The sequence below is a fragment of the Photinus pyralis genome, unplaced genomic scaffold, assembly GCF_008802855.1.
Source record: "Photinus pyralis isolate 1611_PpyrPB1 unplaced genomic scaffold, Ppyr1.3 Ppyr1.4_LG1, whole genome shotgun sequence".
Classification (NCBI taxonomy): Eukaryota; Metazoa; Arthropoda; class Insecta; order Coleoptera; family Lampyridae; genus Photinus; species Photinus pyralis.
In genome coordinates, this window is record NW_022170249.1 from 24866468 (window position 1) to 24879286 (window position 12819).

The 12819-nt window shown below is 35.7% G+C and overlaps 1 protein-coding gene and 1 long non-coding RNA gene across 3 annotated transcripts; one reads left to right on the forward strand and one right to left on the reverse strand.

The window, feature by feature from the left end:
• Positions 1-1035: 1035 nt before the first annotated feature.
• Positions 1036-12469, reverse strand: LOC116158676 (zinc finger protein 3 homolog). 2 transcript variants are annotated; one of them, XM_031471500.1, is made up of 3 exons: positions 12363-12469; positions 1679-2642; positions 1036-1613 (listed from the first exon to the last, which is right to left on the reverse strand). In XM_031471500.1, exons 2-3 carry the CDS (start codon positions 2633-2635, stop codon positions 1206-1208), a joined length of 1365 nt encoding a protein of 454 aa, XP_031327360.1. In that variant the 5' UTR covers positions 2636-2642; positions 12363-12469; the 3' UTR covers positions 1036-1205. The 2 variants fall into 2 exon arrangements, with proteins under 2 accessions (XP_031327360.1, XP_031327359.1); XM_031471499.1 differs by lacking the exon at positions 12363-12469 and adding an exon at positions 12071-12271.
• On the forward strand, positions 6651-7727 carry LOC116158677. Its single transcript, XR_004142792.1, has 4 exons — positions 6651-7180; positions 7230-7300; positions 7343-7432; positions 7482-7727. It is a non-coding gene; the product is annotated as an uncharacterized LOC116158677 (long non-coding RNA).
• Positions 12470-12819: the final 350 nt, after the last annotated feature.

Genomic DNA, 12819 nt, shown 5'->3' on the forward strand with positions numbered 1-12819 from the left:
AACAATTAATTTTGTTACACAATTTAATATTAATTTGTTGGTTGGTTTTTTTCTTGTTAAGTTCTTTTTTCCCAGTCTATTTCTATTTTTACTCGGTGAACTAGGTACCTTTTTCAAAGTTTATTCTTGCTATGTGGCTCAGTGGTAGAGCGTTACCTACATAGCCGGAGATCGAGTATTCGAACCTGGGCTGAGGTTAGAATTTTTCGTCTGTGACAGAGATAGGAATTTCCTTAGATCAGTTTCGGGCATTCTGCCAGCTACTCCGAATTAGTTTTTCCTGCAGTTTTCCTAATTTGTAAGGTAAATATCGGAGTATTGCAGGCAACTACAAGAGAAAGGCCAGTTACTGTGTTGTTGGGCCGGGAACTCCGGTTGCCATATGATTTGAAGTTTGGTGCAAGACCCGGCCAAAAACAAATTCTGGGAAATGAGTACCTATACGTGGGAAAAGTGCGTCAGAAATTGGATGCAATCCATGATACAGTTCGCCGTAATACCTATGCAGTTGGCAAGCGATAGAGTGAAAATCCAACGACTTAAAATGTATCGAATACGGAAACAAACACGAGGAAAACCAGTGGTAGTGCATATAAATCGGTTCGCTCCATACGGGGGACAACGAAGTCCAAAAGCGGAAAATGTGATGCAAATGAGACCACTATGCACCGTCCACTTTCGCGGAATTTATGGCACATTACTCTGCGGAACGCAAAGGGCACGCTTTGGAGTTGTCTGTGAGGATTCTAAAGACTTGGTTGAAGTACAAGCGGAATACGCTTTGGCTCACTGCGTTGCCAAGGATGTCACAAGGCTCGGAGGCGAGACGCAACAGTTTTAAGAAGGGGGTAGTGTAGCGAATATTCCAGAAATCCCAGTATACATCGAGGCGCCATGAAATATTAGTTATCCGCGCGCGACTATAAATAATGATGAGGTGGCGCATTCCTTATTCCTTCAAAAATTCGTACTGTAGAAGTCAGGTACACTGTAGGAAGTGAGAGACAACCTATATACACGGGACAAGAAAATTTGTTTAAAGTATTTAATTTTTTCACTCAGAATAATTTACAAACATAGATGTAAACAATTTGGAAGCATTTAGTTTAGATAATAACAATTTGGATACGTGATTTTAAGTAGATAGGTACCCACATAATAATTTCATTGTTTGATAAGACAGTGAGAGTTATCAAAATAGGAGTTTAAAAATCACTGTTACTGGAACTTTTTCCGTCGTCCTTATAATCGACTTCTGTTGAGCTGACGATTTTATCGTGAAGAGTGCGCAAGTGCCGCAACAAGTTGCTTTTCACATTAAATCCCTTTTGGCAATGCTCGCACATGTACGGCTTCTCGCCTGTGTGGGTGCGTTTGTGTATGAGCATCGATGCGTGTGAAGGAAACTTTTTATTACACATCGTGCATATTTTATGCGTGGAGCCCTCTTGCCGGCTAACTCTGATCGGTTTCGTGGGCAGTGTCTTATTCGATACACGCAATTCGAACTCGGTGTGAGCATTCTGTATGTGCCGAACCCATTCAGCTGGAGTTGCATAAAACTTTTGACACATGTCGCAGTGCAATGGTGGGAATGTCTCGGAATCTTCATCCTAAAAATGAAAGTTGCTTTAAATAATTTTATAATTTCTACTGGCTGATGATTAAGGGCACTTACTGTCGATCTGCCTCTTCTTTGTCGTTTGGCCGGTAGCATGTCGGTATGTGTTTGAATGTGACGAACCCATTCGGCAGGTAATGTGAATGTTTCGGAACACAGCTCACATGTCAATGGAGAGTACAGCTCCTCTTCTTTTTCTTCATTATCATTCATTATTACTTCGGGCTTGATGTCAACTTCCGTATTAAACATGTCCGCATTTTCTAGGATTTCCATTTCTTCCTCCTCTAATTCGCTCCATTCGATTGGTTCATCTTTAATAACTAAATATTGTAAGTTTGAGGACTGTCCCAAGCCACTAATTGCTAGTGTAGTAATTTTTTCATCACGATTTTCTGTGCGGTTGAGATCCTTTGGGGATGCACTGGTTTCTGTGTTCTCAGTTACGGCATTTTTGTTAGGCAGGTCGGATTTCTTAATTGCAGGGGACTGTTCTGTTGAGGATTCCGTCTGCTTTGTTATGTCGGTAACCGTTTCACTGGCAGTGCTTGTTGGCGTAACATTTCCAGACACACTCTTTGTACCATTAAGCTGCTCTTGTACTTTTGCTAACTTTTTTTCGTTTGGACGATCTTCCTTTGGTCTCCATAAACCTTTTACTTTCAAAATATCGCCGCCTTTCAACACATTTTCCAAAATATCCTTCGAAACAGTCGTTTCACCGCTGTACATGTAGTTTATCAAAGTTTTGATGGTTCTGTAACTTATTTCTGGCGGTAATATTATAACTAATGGTAACGTTGTAGTCATTTTTTGCTGATGCTTGAGGACTTGGTGAAGGTATTGGCTACATGCCGAGAGAACAAAACGATGAGCCATGATGAAATGACCGTCCATTGTACAAAGCGAGACATCCGCAAACGTTTCGGTTGTAAGAGACGAAGCCACACATGAATGAAGATGAGAACTGTAGGAATGCCATTTCAGCTGATAATTTTCGGACGAGTCTGTCATTGTTGAACTGGAACGCAACAAATTAGGTATGTAACGATTAAGTAAATAACAATTAAATCAAATATAAGTAAGTACCTATAAGTATATTGTTTTTCCTCCCTATACCTTGCTAAAAGGAATCAAATAAAAATATTCCCTTAGATATTAATGGGTAAAAAAATGGGCACATATGTTTCAGATCCTATTAGGAAGTCGTGCGCCGTATAATCAATGCATGCACTCCAATAAAATATACCAATGAGAGCTAGTCAGTCACTTTACTGCTGGCAAAAGTCGGAGAACAAAATAAAAATTAAATATTTTAAATTAAATAAACACCTTTTACTCAAATATTTATTTTTATTCTGACTAAATCAACTGTAATTATTACCCACATATCGATTAACATGATCAAATTCCTACAAAAGTGGCAGTTTCCGAATGCTGACATTTCACTGAGTGTTTCTATGTTACTCACTTACACATTGTTAAGCAAAGCGTTCGTTTTCAGCTCTTAAAAGACTGAATTCATATACCTGCCTAAAGCGTTTTAATTTATTTGCCATCCACACCAACAAATTTGTTATAATAGGTTTTATCGGATTAGGATTTTGCAGGTATCAACTTTTCTTCTGCTTCTGCAATAAGTCATTGAATAGACGGTTTAGTATCTTTTTCAACCGATGGAAAATGCGAACTAATTTTAAAAATTCGTCGCCGTTAAACTAATGCTACGATTAGTATCGCGGGCGCGTACAGTCAAATTTATAAATGTTTATAAAAATCTGCTTGTTGTCACCAATTGTACTGGTAAGGCAAGTAAAGAGAAAAACATGTGTTTTTTTCCAATGTTGAACGTATCTACATGAAAAAAATCAATAAAATTGAAAAATGCAAAATATAATACGTTTAAATTTACTGCCAAACACTATTGACACTGACTGTATCTTTAAAATACAGCGACACCAAACCAAGCCTTCTGAACAAACTTGATTGGTTAGTTTGCTCGACTGTATTCAGGTAGGTACAATATGATTTTATTTTATTTCCCTTATTTTTAAATTATATTACAGGCAGGGGCGGACTGGGTAACTGCGGGCCAGGTGGAATTGCATAGGTTACGGGCCATTAAAGTATTAGTGTAGTAATGATGGTGGCCTGGGGGGGGGGGGGTTAGCTCTGAGGTGCACCACAAAAACAATTTAAAGTACTCCTTTCTCGAAAATAAATTACCATACAGTTTTTTTTTAAATTGCAGCTGATAATTAAATGTAACAAAATATACAATCCACACGTGACACGAGGGTGCGTCGCCTATCATTGTATTTCAGCACTTTCATCCTACGACAAAAAATGATAAATTCATTGTAAAACACTTCAATTAAAACAGAATTTTTTAACAACCTAACATCAACCCCAATTAGAGAAACGTGTTAATAATTTATTAATAGTGCAAGAAACTAAATACAGCACATACTTATAAATTTCCAACGGGCCATTATAATCTACAGGCCAGGTGGCAATCGCCACCCGCCCCCCCGTGCCAGTCCGCCCCTGAGGTATAATAAAAATACCTACTATAAGAAACGCGTGTTTTGTTTGTCGTCAGGTTACCTCTGTCAATCGAAATAGTGGTCATTAACGTTTACATTGCGCCACGTCAAATTTGTACAACTGTTTGCTACAGTTTTCTTTATTTTATCGCGTTTTGCTACATTGGCCGATAAAAATCCGTTAGTTTCATAACGAACATTTATAGGAGCTTAACTTCCGTAAGTCGTACTGCGATATTTTCCGCTAAAAATTGTATAGAAAATGCCATCGGGTTTACCAAGAAAAAGTAAGCAACTTATTTCTAATCCTATTGGTTCTTTTGAAAGAGAAAGAGATAATGATGGTCCACTTTTACCAATCGCAGAAGTGAGGAAGGTGAGTTGTTACTTTACTAAAATAAGAATTCGTATACGTAACAAGTTTCTTTTCACAGAGAGTTGCGGATGCATTAAATATTAGCCTTCGAACAGTTCACAAATGCATTTGGAAAACCTCTAAAAAATCCTAAAAAACAGGGCGATGTAAGAAACCCGTTAGTGATGTTGATGGTTTCACACAAGCAGCGATTCGAAACTCCACCTCCATGATTCAATAGTAAGTTAAAACGCACCTCGAATGGTACAAGCAGTTTACGTTTGTATTTTTAGAACAACATCTTGCCGCTAAACGTCCGTCGTTTTGATATGAAAGTAATGGTCGCTCTGCTCGTGAGTACGGGGTAAGTCAACATTGCAACCGTTTCTTGACTTCTACATACTGCGGCCGTTGATATTACGAAAAAACAATTGAAATGATTTTGATTTCAAAATATTTTCCTTCAAACGTTTGTAGAACATGACTCATTTCATGACACAGTCAGAGAAAGTACTTTGTCTGACGCTGCCAGTACTAACGAGTACTTTCCATCTTATTCGTAAAAGATCGCGACATAGACAATCTGTTACAAATAACTATACTGAAACATTTTTTTGATTTTGGTCAATAGAAGTAGTTAATGTAATGGGTATACTACTTACAATGCAGCACTGTCTGTATGGCTGCTTACATGCGACTCCCTTCCATGGATTGCATGTTGCTATGTAAACATACTTAGTGATGATGTCATAATACACCGATGACGTGCGCTCAAATGAAGTAGAATCTTAATAATAATAATAATAATAATAATTTATTGGTGCGTTAACAAAGTTTTGCATTTTGCATTTTGAATCTTACTCAGTTCTGTAAAGCACGGGCGCCACCTGCAACGTTTAAAGACACTTGGCTACGTGTCGTGCCTTTAAACTCGTGTTTTACAGACTTGATTATACACTTAGTTTCTTAATATACTATATTTATATATTTCTATATTTTTAAATGCTCTGGAACTGTCATTTTAGAATTGCTTGATTTTTGGTTGCCTCGTTTATTGGAGTAAATATGTATTTGTAACTCGTGCGAAATTTTTAGTTTCCACTGCAACCGCATTGTGTCGTCTTCTTTTACCACAGGATTCTACAATAAATTTGTTAATATCCTAGTTCTTTATGTTTGCCACTAGCATAGAGTAAATAATATACTCTATGCCACTAGAGACCATCCATAGATTTCTTATTACAATAGTTGTTTGTTTTGCCGCCGGAGGTCGTGCAGAGGTTTTCTTAATTGTTTTTGGCGCACGCATTTCCTTGTACAAAATAACATTATGGGATATATTACATCGTGACTGAACCGGATATTTTTGAGTTTTTGAGAATCACGACATAAATAAAGGTACCTACTTATGTATAAAACAGTGTCCTTGAGAAAAAGATCAAATGCATAGTTTTGATTTTTAAGATCGTGTGCTGATTTGCATTGAAGCATTTCTGCACTATCCGAAAAAAAACCTTACATGTTCTCCAGTACCAAATTCAACGCACTCCGGGGCCTATACCTACAATATTAAATGGATAACGAATGTGCAAGATAATTAATTCAGGTGTGTCTAGAAATTAAATCGATTTTATGAAGTGTAACTACATGCATAATTTACATTTTCATTTTGTAATGAGTCAATTCCATATAAAACTTAAAAGGCACCAGTTCACTTTGCACCGTCGAATAAAACTCAAGATGAAGAGATCAGAGAAATTTGTACACGTCTTCGGACCAATGTACTATTTGTCGACCTTTTCGGGCACGATTGGCGTCAACCTCACGAAGTCGGGCAATTGCAAGAGAAGCTATTGGAAAATAGTTCAGTCAGTAATTTACATTCTTATTTTTATTAAACTCTCACTCAGCATTTCGAATCAACATACATTTCCTTTTTCCATTATTCCATTGTCGGGGATTTTGGTTTTCCTCGGCCAGCTCTCTGCTTTTCTAGTTTTCTCGATCACAGTCATTGGACTTGGACAAAATCACGTATACGTCAATTCCTTTACGAACGCCTTTCGCAAAGTCAACGAGGTTGACGAAGCCATATATAAATGTGGGCGACAGAACGAACTTTGTGAAAGGAACTATTCTCTAATAAAAAATTTAAGATTGGGAATAACCGTTTGGGCGGTATGGTATATAGGCATGGCTGTATCGTTAACTGCATTGTTTGATACGTACAGATTTCAATTTTTAAGGTTTTTCGTGTACGAATTTACTGACTGCTCTATAATGGTCCAATATTTGACGTGGATTACTGTGTTTCGCGACCGATTTCATGTGCTTAATGGGTTAGTGAAATCCAAAATGGTGAATTATAACCAAGACAGTGAAACAGTCAACTGCATTGAAACTGTGCTAGAATTGCACAAAAAGCTGTTAGCCATCATGTCGATGATCTACAAGTGTTTTACTTTACTTCAACTCTTTTCGATGTTTTACACCTTATCAGTGCTTGTAGGTCAAACATATGTTCTTTTGTACGTGATATTTGTTGCACATTACAATGGTAGTTTTGTTGTACTCATCTTTGTTACTCTCCCATTTGGGACTTTTTTTGCTTTAAAACTCGTTTTCATTGTAAAACGCACAACGGAAATGTGTTTTCAGGTGCTAGTGAATTGTGCAAGTAACCAACGAATTAATAAGTATATTTTAGGCAAATTACACCGTTATATATTACTGCACGGCATAGTAGTAGATCCTAAAAACTCAGAATTTAGAAGCCAGGTATTAAGTCTTCGGAAGTCGCCAATTAAACATATTTTTTAGATAATCTCCAAAGTGTTACATTTGATGAACAGTAACCTAGAAGTGACTGTGTGCAGACTGTTTAAGTTGGACCCAACTTTACTACACTCGGTAAGGTGTCACACAATTTATTCGATTGTTTAGAAGTAATTCATTATAGATGTGCTCTGCTGTAACTGTCTACCTCTTCATTTTGCTACAGTTTGATCTAGATTCTGTTAAAAAGGCAGCTGGAAGAATATGCGCCAATACGAGTTATTTAACGAACACTTCTAAGTACTAGAGCCCAGTATAAGGAAGATGTTTATAAATCGGATGACGGATTCAATTATGTTGAGCTCATTATTTAATTTGTTAATATTGTACTGTGGTTCTATAGATTGACATAGCTTTATCTGAAAATGACTGTATCTAGGTATTTTGAAACAAATTAAATGCAGAATCCGCAAGCAACACAATGCTCATTCTCCCTAGAACACCTGAATAATTAATCTGTAATTAAGACGTGGTTTTTCCACCTAACTGACCTAACGAAAATTAAAAGGAAATTGAATACAACAAAAATATTGTATACCGCCAAATACAAGAGGGGCCGTTACTTACTACAGCAAAGTAGTAGATAAGTTAGTGTGGTCCAATTAATTAAGTGGTTTTTATTAGGGCAGATATATGAAAACTAATTAGGTATTCGTGATCTGTTTTTTCTTGCTTATTCCATTATCGTTCCCAGAAAGCACAAACTCGCTTTGGCATTATTCAGGCACTATTTAAACGTAGAAATCAATGCCTATTAGGCCTATTAGTAACTTCGCTGCGCAAAGACTCTATATATGTATAGTTTAGGTTGTTAGTTACAGGAGTCGAATAAGAAAATATTGATAATTTCGTCACGATGGTGCTACACAGTCCTTTATAGCGTACACTTGAATTGGCGGGTTTACTATTCATTTAATGAAAGCGGTCTTTCTTAATTTATGCGCGTGACTTTTTATTTACTTAAACCTTATTCCCGTTAACTTTCGTTTTTCGGAAAACAACGAATTATTTCAAATTTCACTGGTATAGGTAAATCGCTTTTTATGGAGATCAATTGTCCATTTTTGTAAACCAACCCGCGAATATTTTGTTATTATTCGGAACCGAAACTGTTCGCTCAACGCCAAAATCGAGAATCTCTTTTAGGATCTATTTGGTCGCCCTCAAACCGCGAATGTCTGCTAGCCCTCGAGAATTAATTCCCACTCGATCTTTTGATAGTTAAACCCGTCCAAAAATAGCGGATTGTTAATGATGATAGTTATTAATTAATTTCTATTGGTTAAAGCTTTTAGTTCTACCAATCCCTGTTGTTTTCCAAAATACCCGCAATTCAAAAAACTTTTCTCAGGATGACCTCATTAGAGAATATTGAAAACCGTTGCGTAAAAATGACACACATTACACTGACGCCAATCATCCAGATTAAATTCTTTGTATTATCACGACCAAGATTTATCTGAGAAACCACTTCAGAACCTTGACATTTTTATACAGATTTTTTCATGTTTGCCTATATCCGGTAGTTTTTGAGTTATTGGGATTCTTGAAAAAAATATTCTTATTTTTAGCTTCAGTCAAATGTCGACGTTTTAAATGATTTTTAGCAACTTTTAAAGAATAAACTTTTTTCCTTCTGTATGTACGTGCGTACGTTGGCAATTTTCCGAGGTAACGGCTCGACGGATTTTGTTCAAATTTCGGATATTAGACATATTGAAACGGAAAATAACGAGCCGGATTTATCAAAAAAAATTTTGGAGTGCCGCAACGGCATCGAGCTTTTTTTTCAAACAGCAAACTAAAATTTTTATGAAGTTATTCCAAAGACCTTATTTTTTTGTGTACAACCTACAAAAATTGTGCCAGATTTTACTACAAAAAAACTGAGAAAAAGAATGTCCAAGTTGAAAAACTAAAATTTTCGCCAAAACGGTTACTATGATTTCGATAAAAATTTGCAAATGTACACGTGCATTACAAAGGATGTAAAACTGTCAAAAACTTTTTTAATATCTAAGTTTTTAGTGCCGTGACGTCATACAACTTTTTTTTCAAATAACAAGGCAATATTAAAAATATTAAAAATTATATTCTGTCAAGAATTTGGCACATTTTAATAATAATAATAATAATACTTTATTAGTGTAGTTTATCACAAGATATTTACACAAGTCAAATTACAAGTCAAATTCCAGTAGGTGTAGTAGGCTCCAAATTTTTAGAGAAACATTGGCATAATTATGTCAAAAACTTTGACAGATAGGTACGCAAATCTTAAATGCGTTGAATTCAGAATAAAAATGGTGTATTACAAAAAAAAGAAACTGATATGTTACTATCTATAAAACCACCTTTCTGTATTTACGGAAGCGACCCCCTTTTGGAAATTATTTTATTTCAATTCGCAATGGGCGACTATGGCTGTGAACCAAATTTCAAGTTTCTGTTTCAATTACAAGTTTAAAGACTTCAAACGAACGGGGTACACGAATCACCCTGTATAAATATGACAAACAAGCTATTTTCGGAACCCTGTATACAAAATCGATCAGTAAAATTGCTGTCATAATAATGAATTCATTTTCTTCATGTGTTACGGGTTTCTCTCTTTCCTGTTTTTCATAGCTCACATTAAAAACTCTTCTTTTGAGTATCTTAGTTTATTGGACAATCTTTTTTATAAACTACTGGCTACTAAACAATTTTTCTGACATACATCCAGTAGCAAATAATATTAATTAAATCATTGTTGCAAATTCCATTTTTGAATCAACTAATCAACAATCAACAATAAGATTGTAAATTGCAATGAACCAAACTGACAGATGTTATATTTCATTTTATTTTGTTTTAATATTTTTCAATATGGCTTTTCATGGCATACTATTCAAATTGATTTATTTAAGCTCACGCGCCTCATTGGTTTAAATCAGTGGTTCTCGAACTTATTTCCATCGCGCCCCCTTTCATAAAACTATGATTGTTCACACCCCCCTATCCCGATTTAAAAATAAAAAATGCTGTTACTACAAACGAATTTATTAAAAAATTTACAGGGTGAGTTTTTTTCATTTTTACTATTGGGACTCGGAAATGGTAAGAGATACATATCCGCTAAAATAGGCAAAAAATTAATTTTTCCTTTACAAATAGGGGTCATTACCAAAAAAACGAAAAATGTCATTTTCGGGAATGCGTTGGTGTCCATTTATTTTCAAAGATATCAAAAAATAATTTTAACAAAACCATGGTGATTTTAAAATTTCTGAGTGTTACGACCCATAAAATATTATGTTGTTCAATCAAGTCGAATATTGTAGCCATAACATCAACGGCCTTTGAAGTCGTTTTTACTTCATTTGAGAACTTTTCTCTTGTAGCACCTAAAATACCTAATAAAAGTATTTTAAAGGTAAATATTTGCCTCAAACACATCAGAGATTTCGCGTCCCCCTTAACAGCGTTTTGTGCCCCTCCCCCGGAGGCGCGCGCCTCTCTGTTTGGGAAATACTGGTTTAAATGTAAAATTATCCTTTAAAATGATGATGAAAAACATGAAAGAGTTTTTATTTTGATTGGTTTAGTGTAATGGTTTTACAATAATTTGAAATGGTGTTTATAATTTTTAACGCCTACTAATTACTGAGAGGCTTTTAAAATCGAAAAACACTGTGAATTATTCGAAATATTGTTGAATTACAAAAAATATGCTCAAAGTAAATTTTGAAAATTGACGGAGTGATTTATGTTCGCACAGAAAAAAGTTTAGTTGTAACCTCGGTTGTGATCATTCGGCGTACGGAGCATTCAATTTTTCCTGGACATCTACTTTTTGGAAAAAAGTGACGAATTGCGACTCATTTTATATATCATGCGTAATACATGAAATCGCAATTGCCCAAGAAATCGAAATATGTAATAATATACAGGGGGTTCTGTTAAAAAATGCAGCTTTAATATAAACCACCCTGTATAACAATTTCGATTTTGTTGAAAATGTGTTTAGGTTGCCTTAATAAACCCAGAATCCTCCATCCATGCACTAATGGGCGGAATTTTTTTAAATATTGCAAATATTTCAAAAGGAATGGGGGTTACATTTGCACATAAAATCAATGGGCGAAACAAAAATATGAAACAAAAGAACGAATATTAGCAATAATTCCCATTTGTAACTCCTGATTTTTGTTTTTACTGGTCATTAAAAAATATCTGTTGCTAACTTGTTGCGGAACGAAAGCCTTTCAACGATAAGAGTTAGCCCTAGCACTAGAGAACGTTTTTTTCACTTTTCAACCATCGAAAAGACGTTTTGGAGTTGCACATAAACAGGGACGGACTCCGGAGTGCAACGCAACTTACAGAGAAGAGTATTCGGTATGTATGAAAGAAGAACTGCGCTGAAACGATCATAATCTGGACTATTGCGCAAATCAATCTCAATCGGCGATTCTAACGATTATATTAATGAGTACGTCTTAGTAATGATGAGGGTATATTATTATTACTTAATCGATAGTTGATTCCAAAGTAATAAATAAGTGCTAATAAAACTGCGTAGCTACCGACAACGAAATAATATGGTTCAATTACAGAATTGGTGCTGCTGTTCGACTTTTATGAACGAGGGCGCGTTTTAAATAACTTCCTATTCTACCCTTAGCATGAACATCAAATGTTTAGGAAGAAAGTATCGTAATTCATATTTACCTATAAGTTTCGCAAAGATAAAAATCAGCGCACAGTTCACTACTATCGATACGTTGCACAGTCAAAATAAAATTGTATTTTAGGGTCTCGTACAAAATCGATAAAATCGGTCTACCTCTATTGATTTTCATCCACCAATCATAGAATGCCATTTATCGTATCGATCTGACATCGCTCTCAGCCGCGCACCGCTACTATTGATTTTTAGACAATTATGCTTATTTAGGAATAACTCGTTTCACAATAATCAAACTGCTTTTTTAGATACACATTTATTACGATGTATGCTCACCCTGTTTAATAAATACCTATCTGCGCGTTCATTTATATTATAATTCATGGGGGTTGTAGAACTGTACATTTAAAACCAACGCTACTGGTCTTCTCTCTCTCTTTTCGTTCAACCATAACTTTTTGCTTAAGCCGAAGTAGGTATAGTATTTACTCAGAAAATCAATATCTAATAGCATTTCCCTTATTTGTAAATAGGAGCAACGTATGGAGGCCGCTCAATTTATTGCATAAAGAGTGTAGTAAAAGCACGCACCGCCGGTTTCTTACTTTCTATTTTACAGGAAATTGAGTAATAAAAAGAATGGCTGGCGTGTTGACGACCCACAAAATAGAGCGGTAAAAAAACGCAGGTGGCCAGACGCACAAAAGACAAGGGATGATTATTTCGAAGGCTTAAACCATAGAATCCGAAGTGCTGCCGGTCAAATGAGAAACATACTTGAATATATTAGCTT

Excerpts from the sequence above, each read along its gene's own strand:
- LOC116158676 (XM_031471499.1), bottom strand. The coding sequence starts at position 12,222 with ATGGCATTCTATGATTGGTGGATGAAAATCAATAGAGGTAGACCGATT. Across the intron at positions 2,643-12,070 it reads TATCTTTGCGAAACTTATAG|TTCAACAATGACAGACTCGT; the intron begins GTAAATATGAAT and ends GTTGCGTTCCAG. Across the intron at positions 1,614-1,678 it reads AAAGAAGAGGCAGATCGACA|GATGAAGATTCCGAGACATT; the intron begins GTAAGTGCCCTT and ends TTTCATTTTTAG.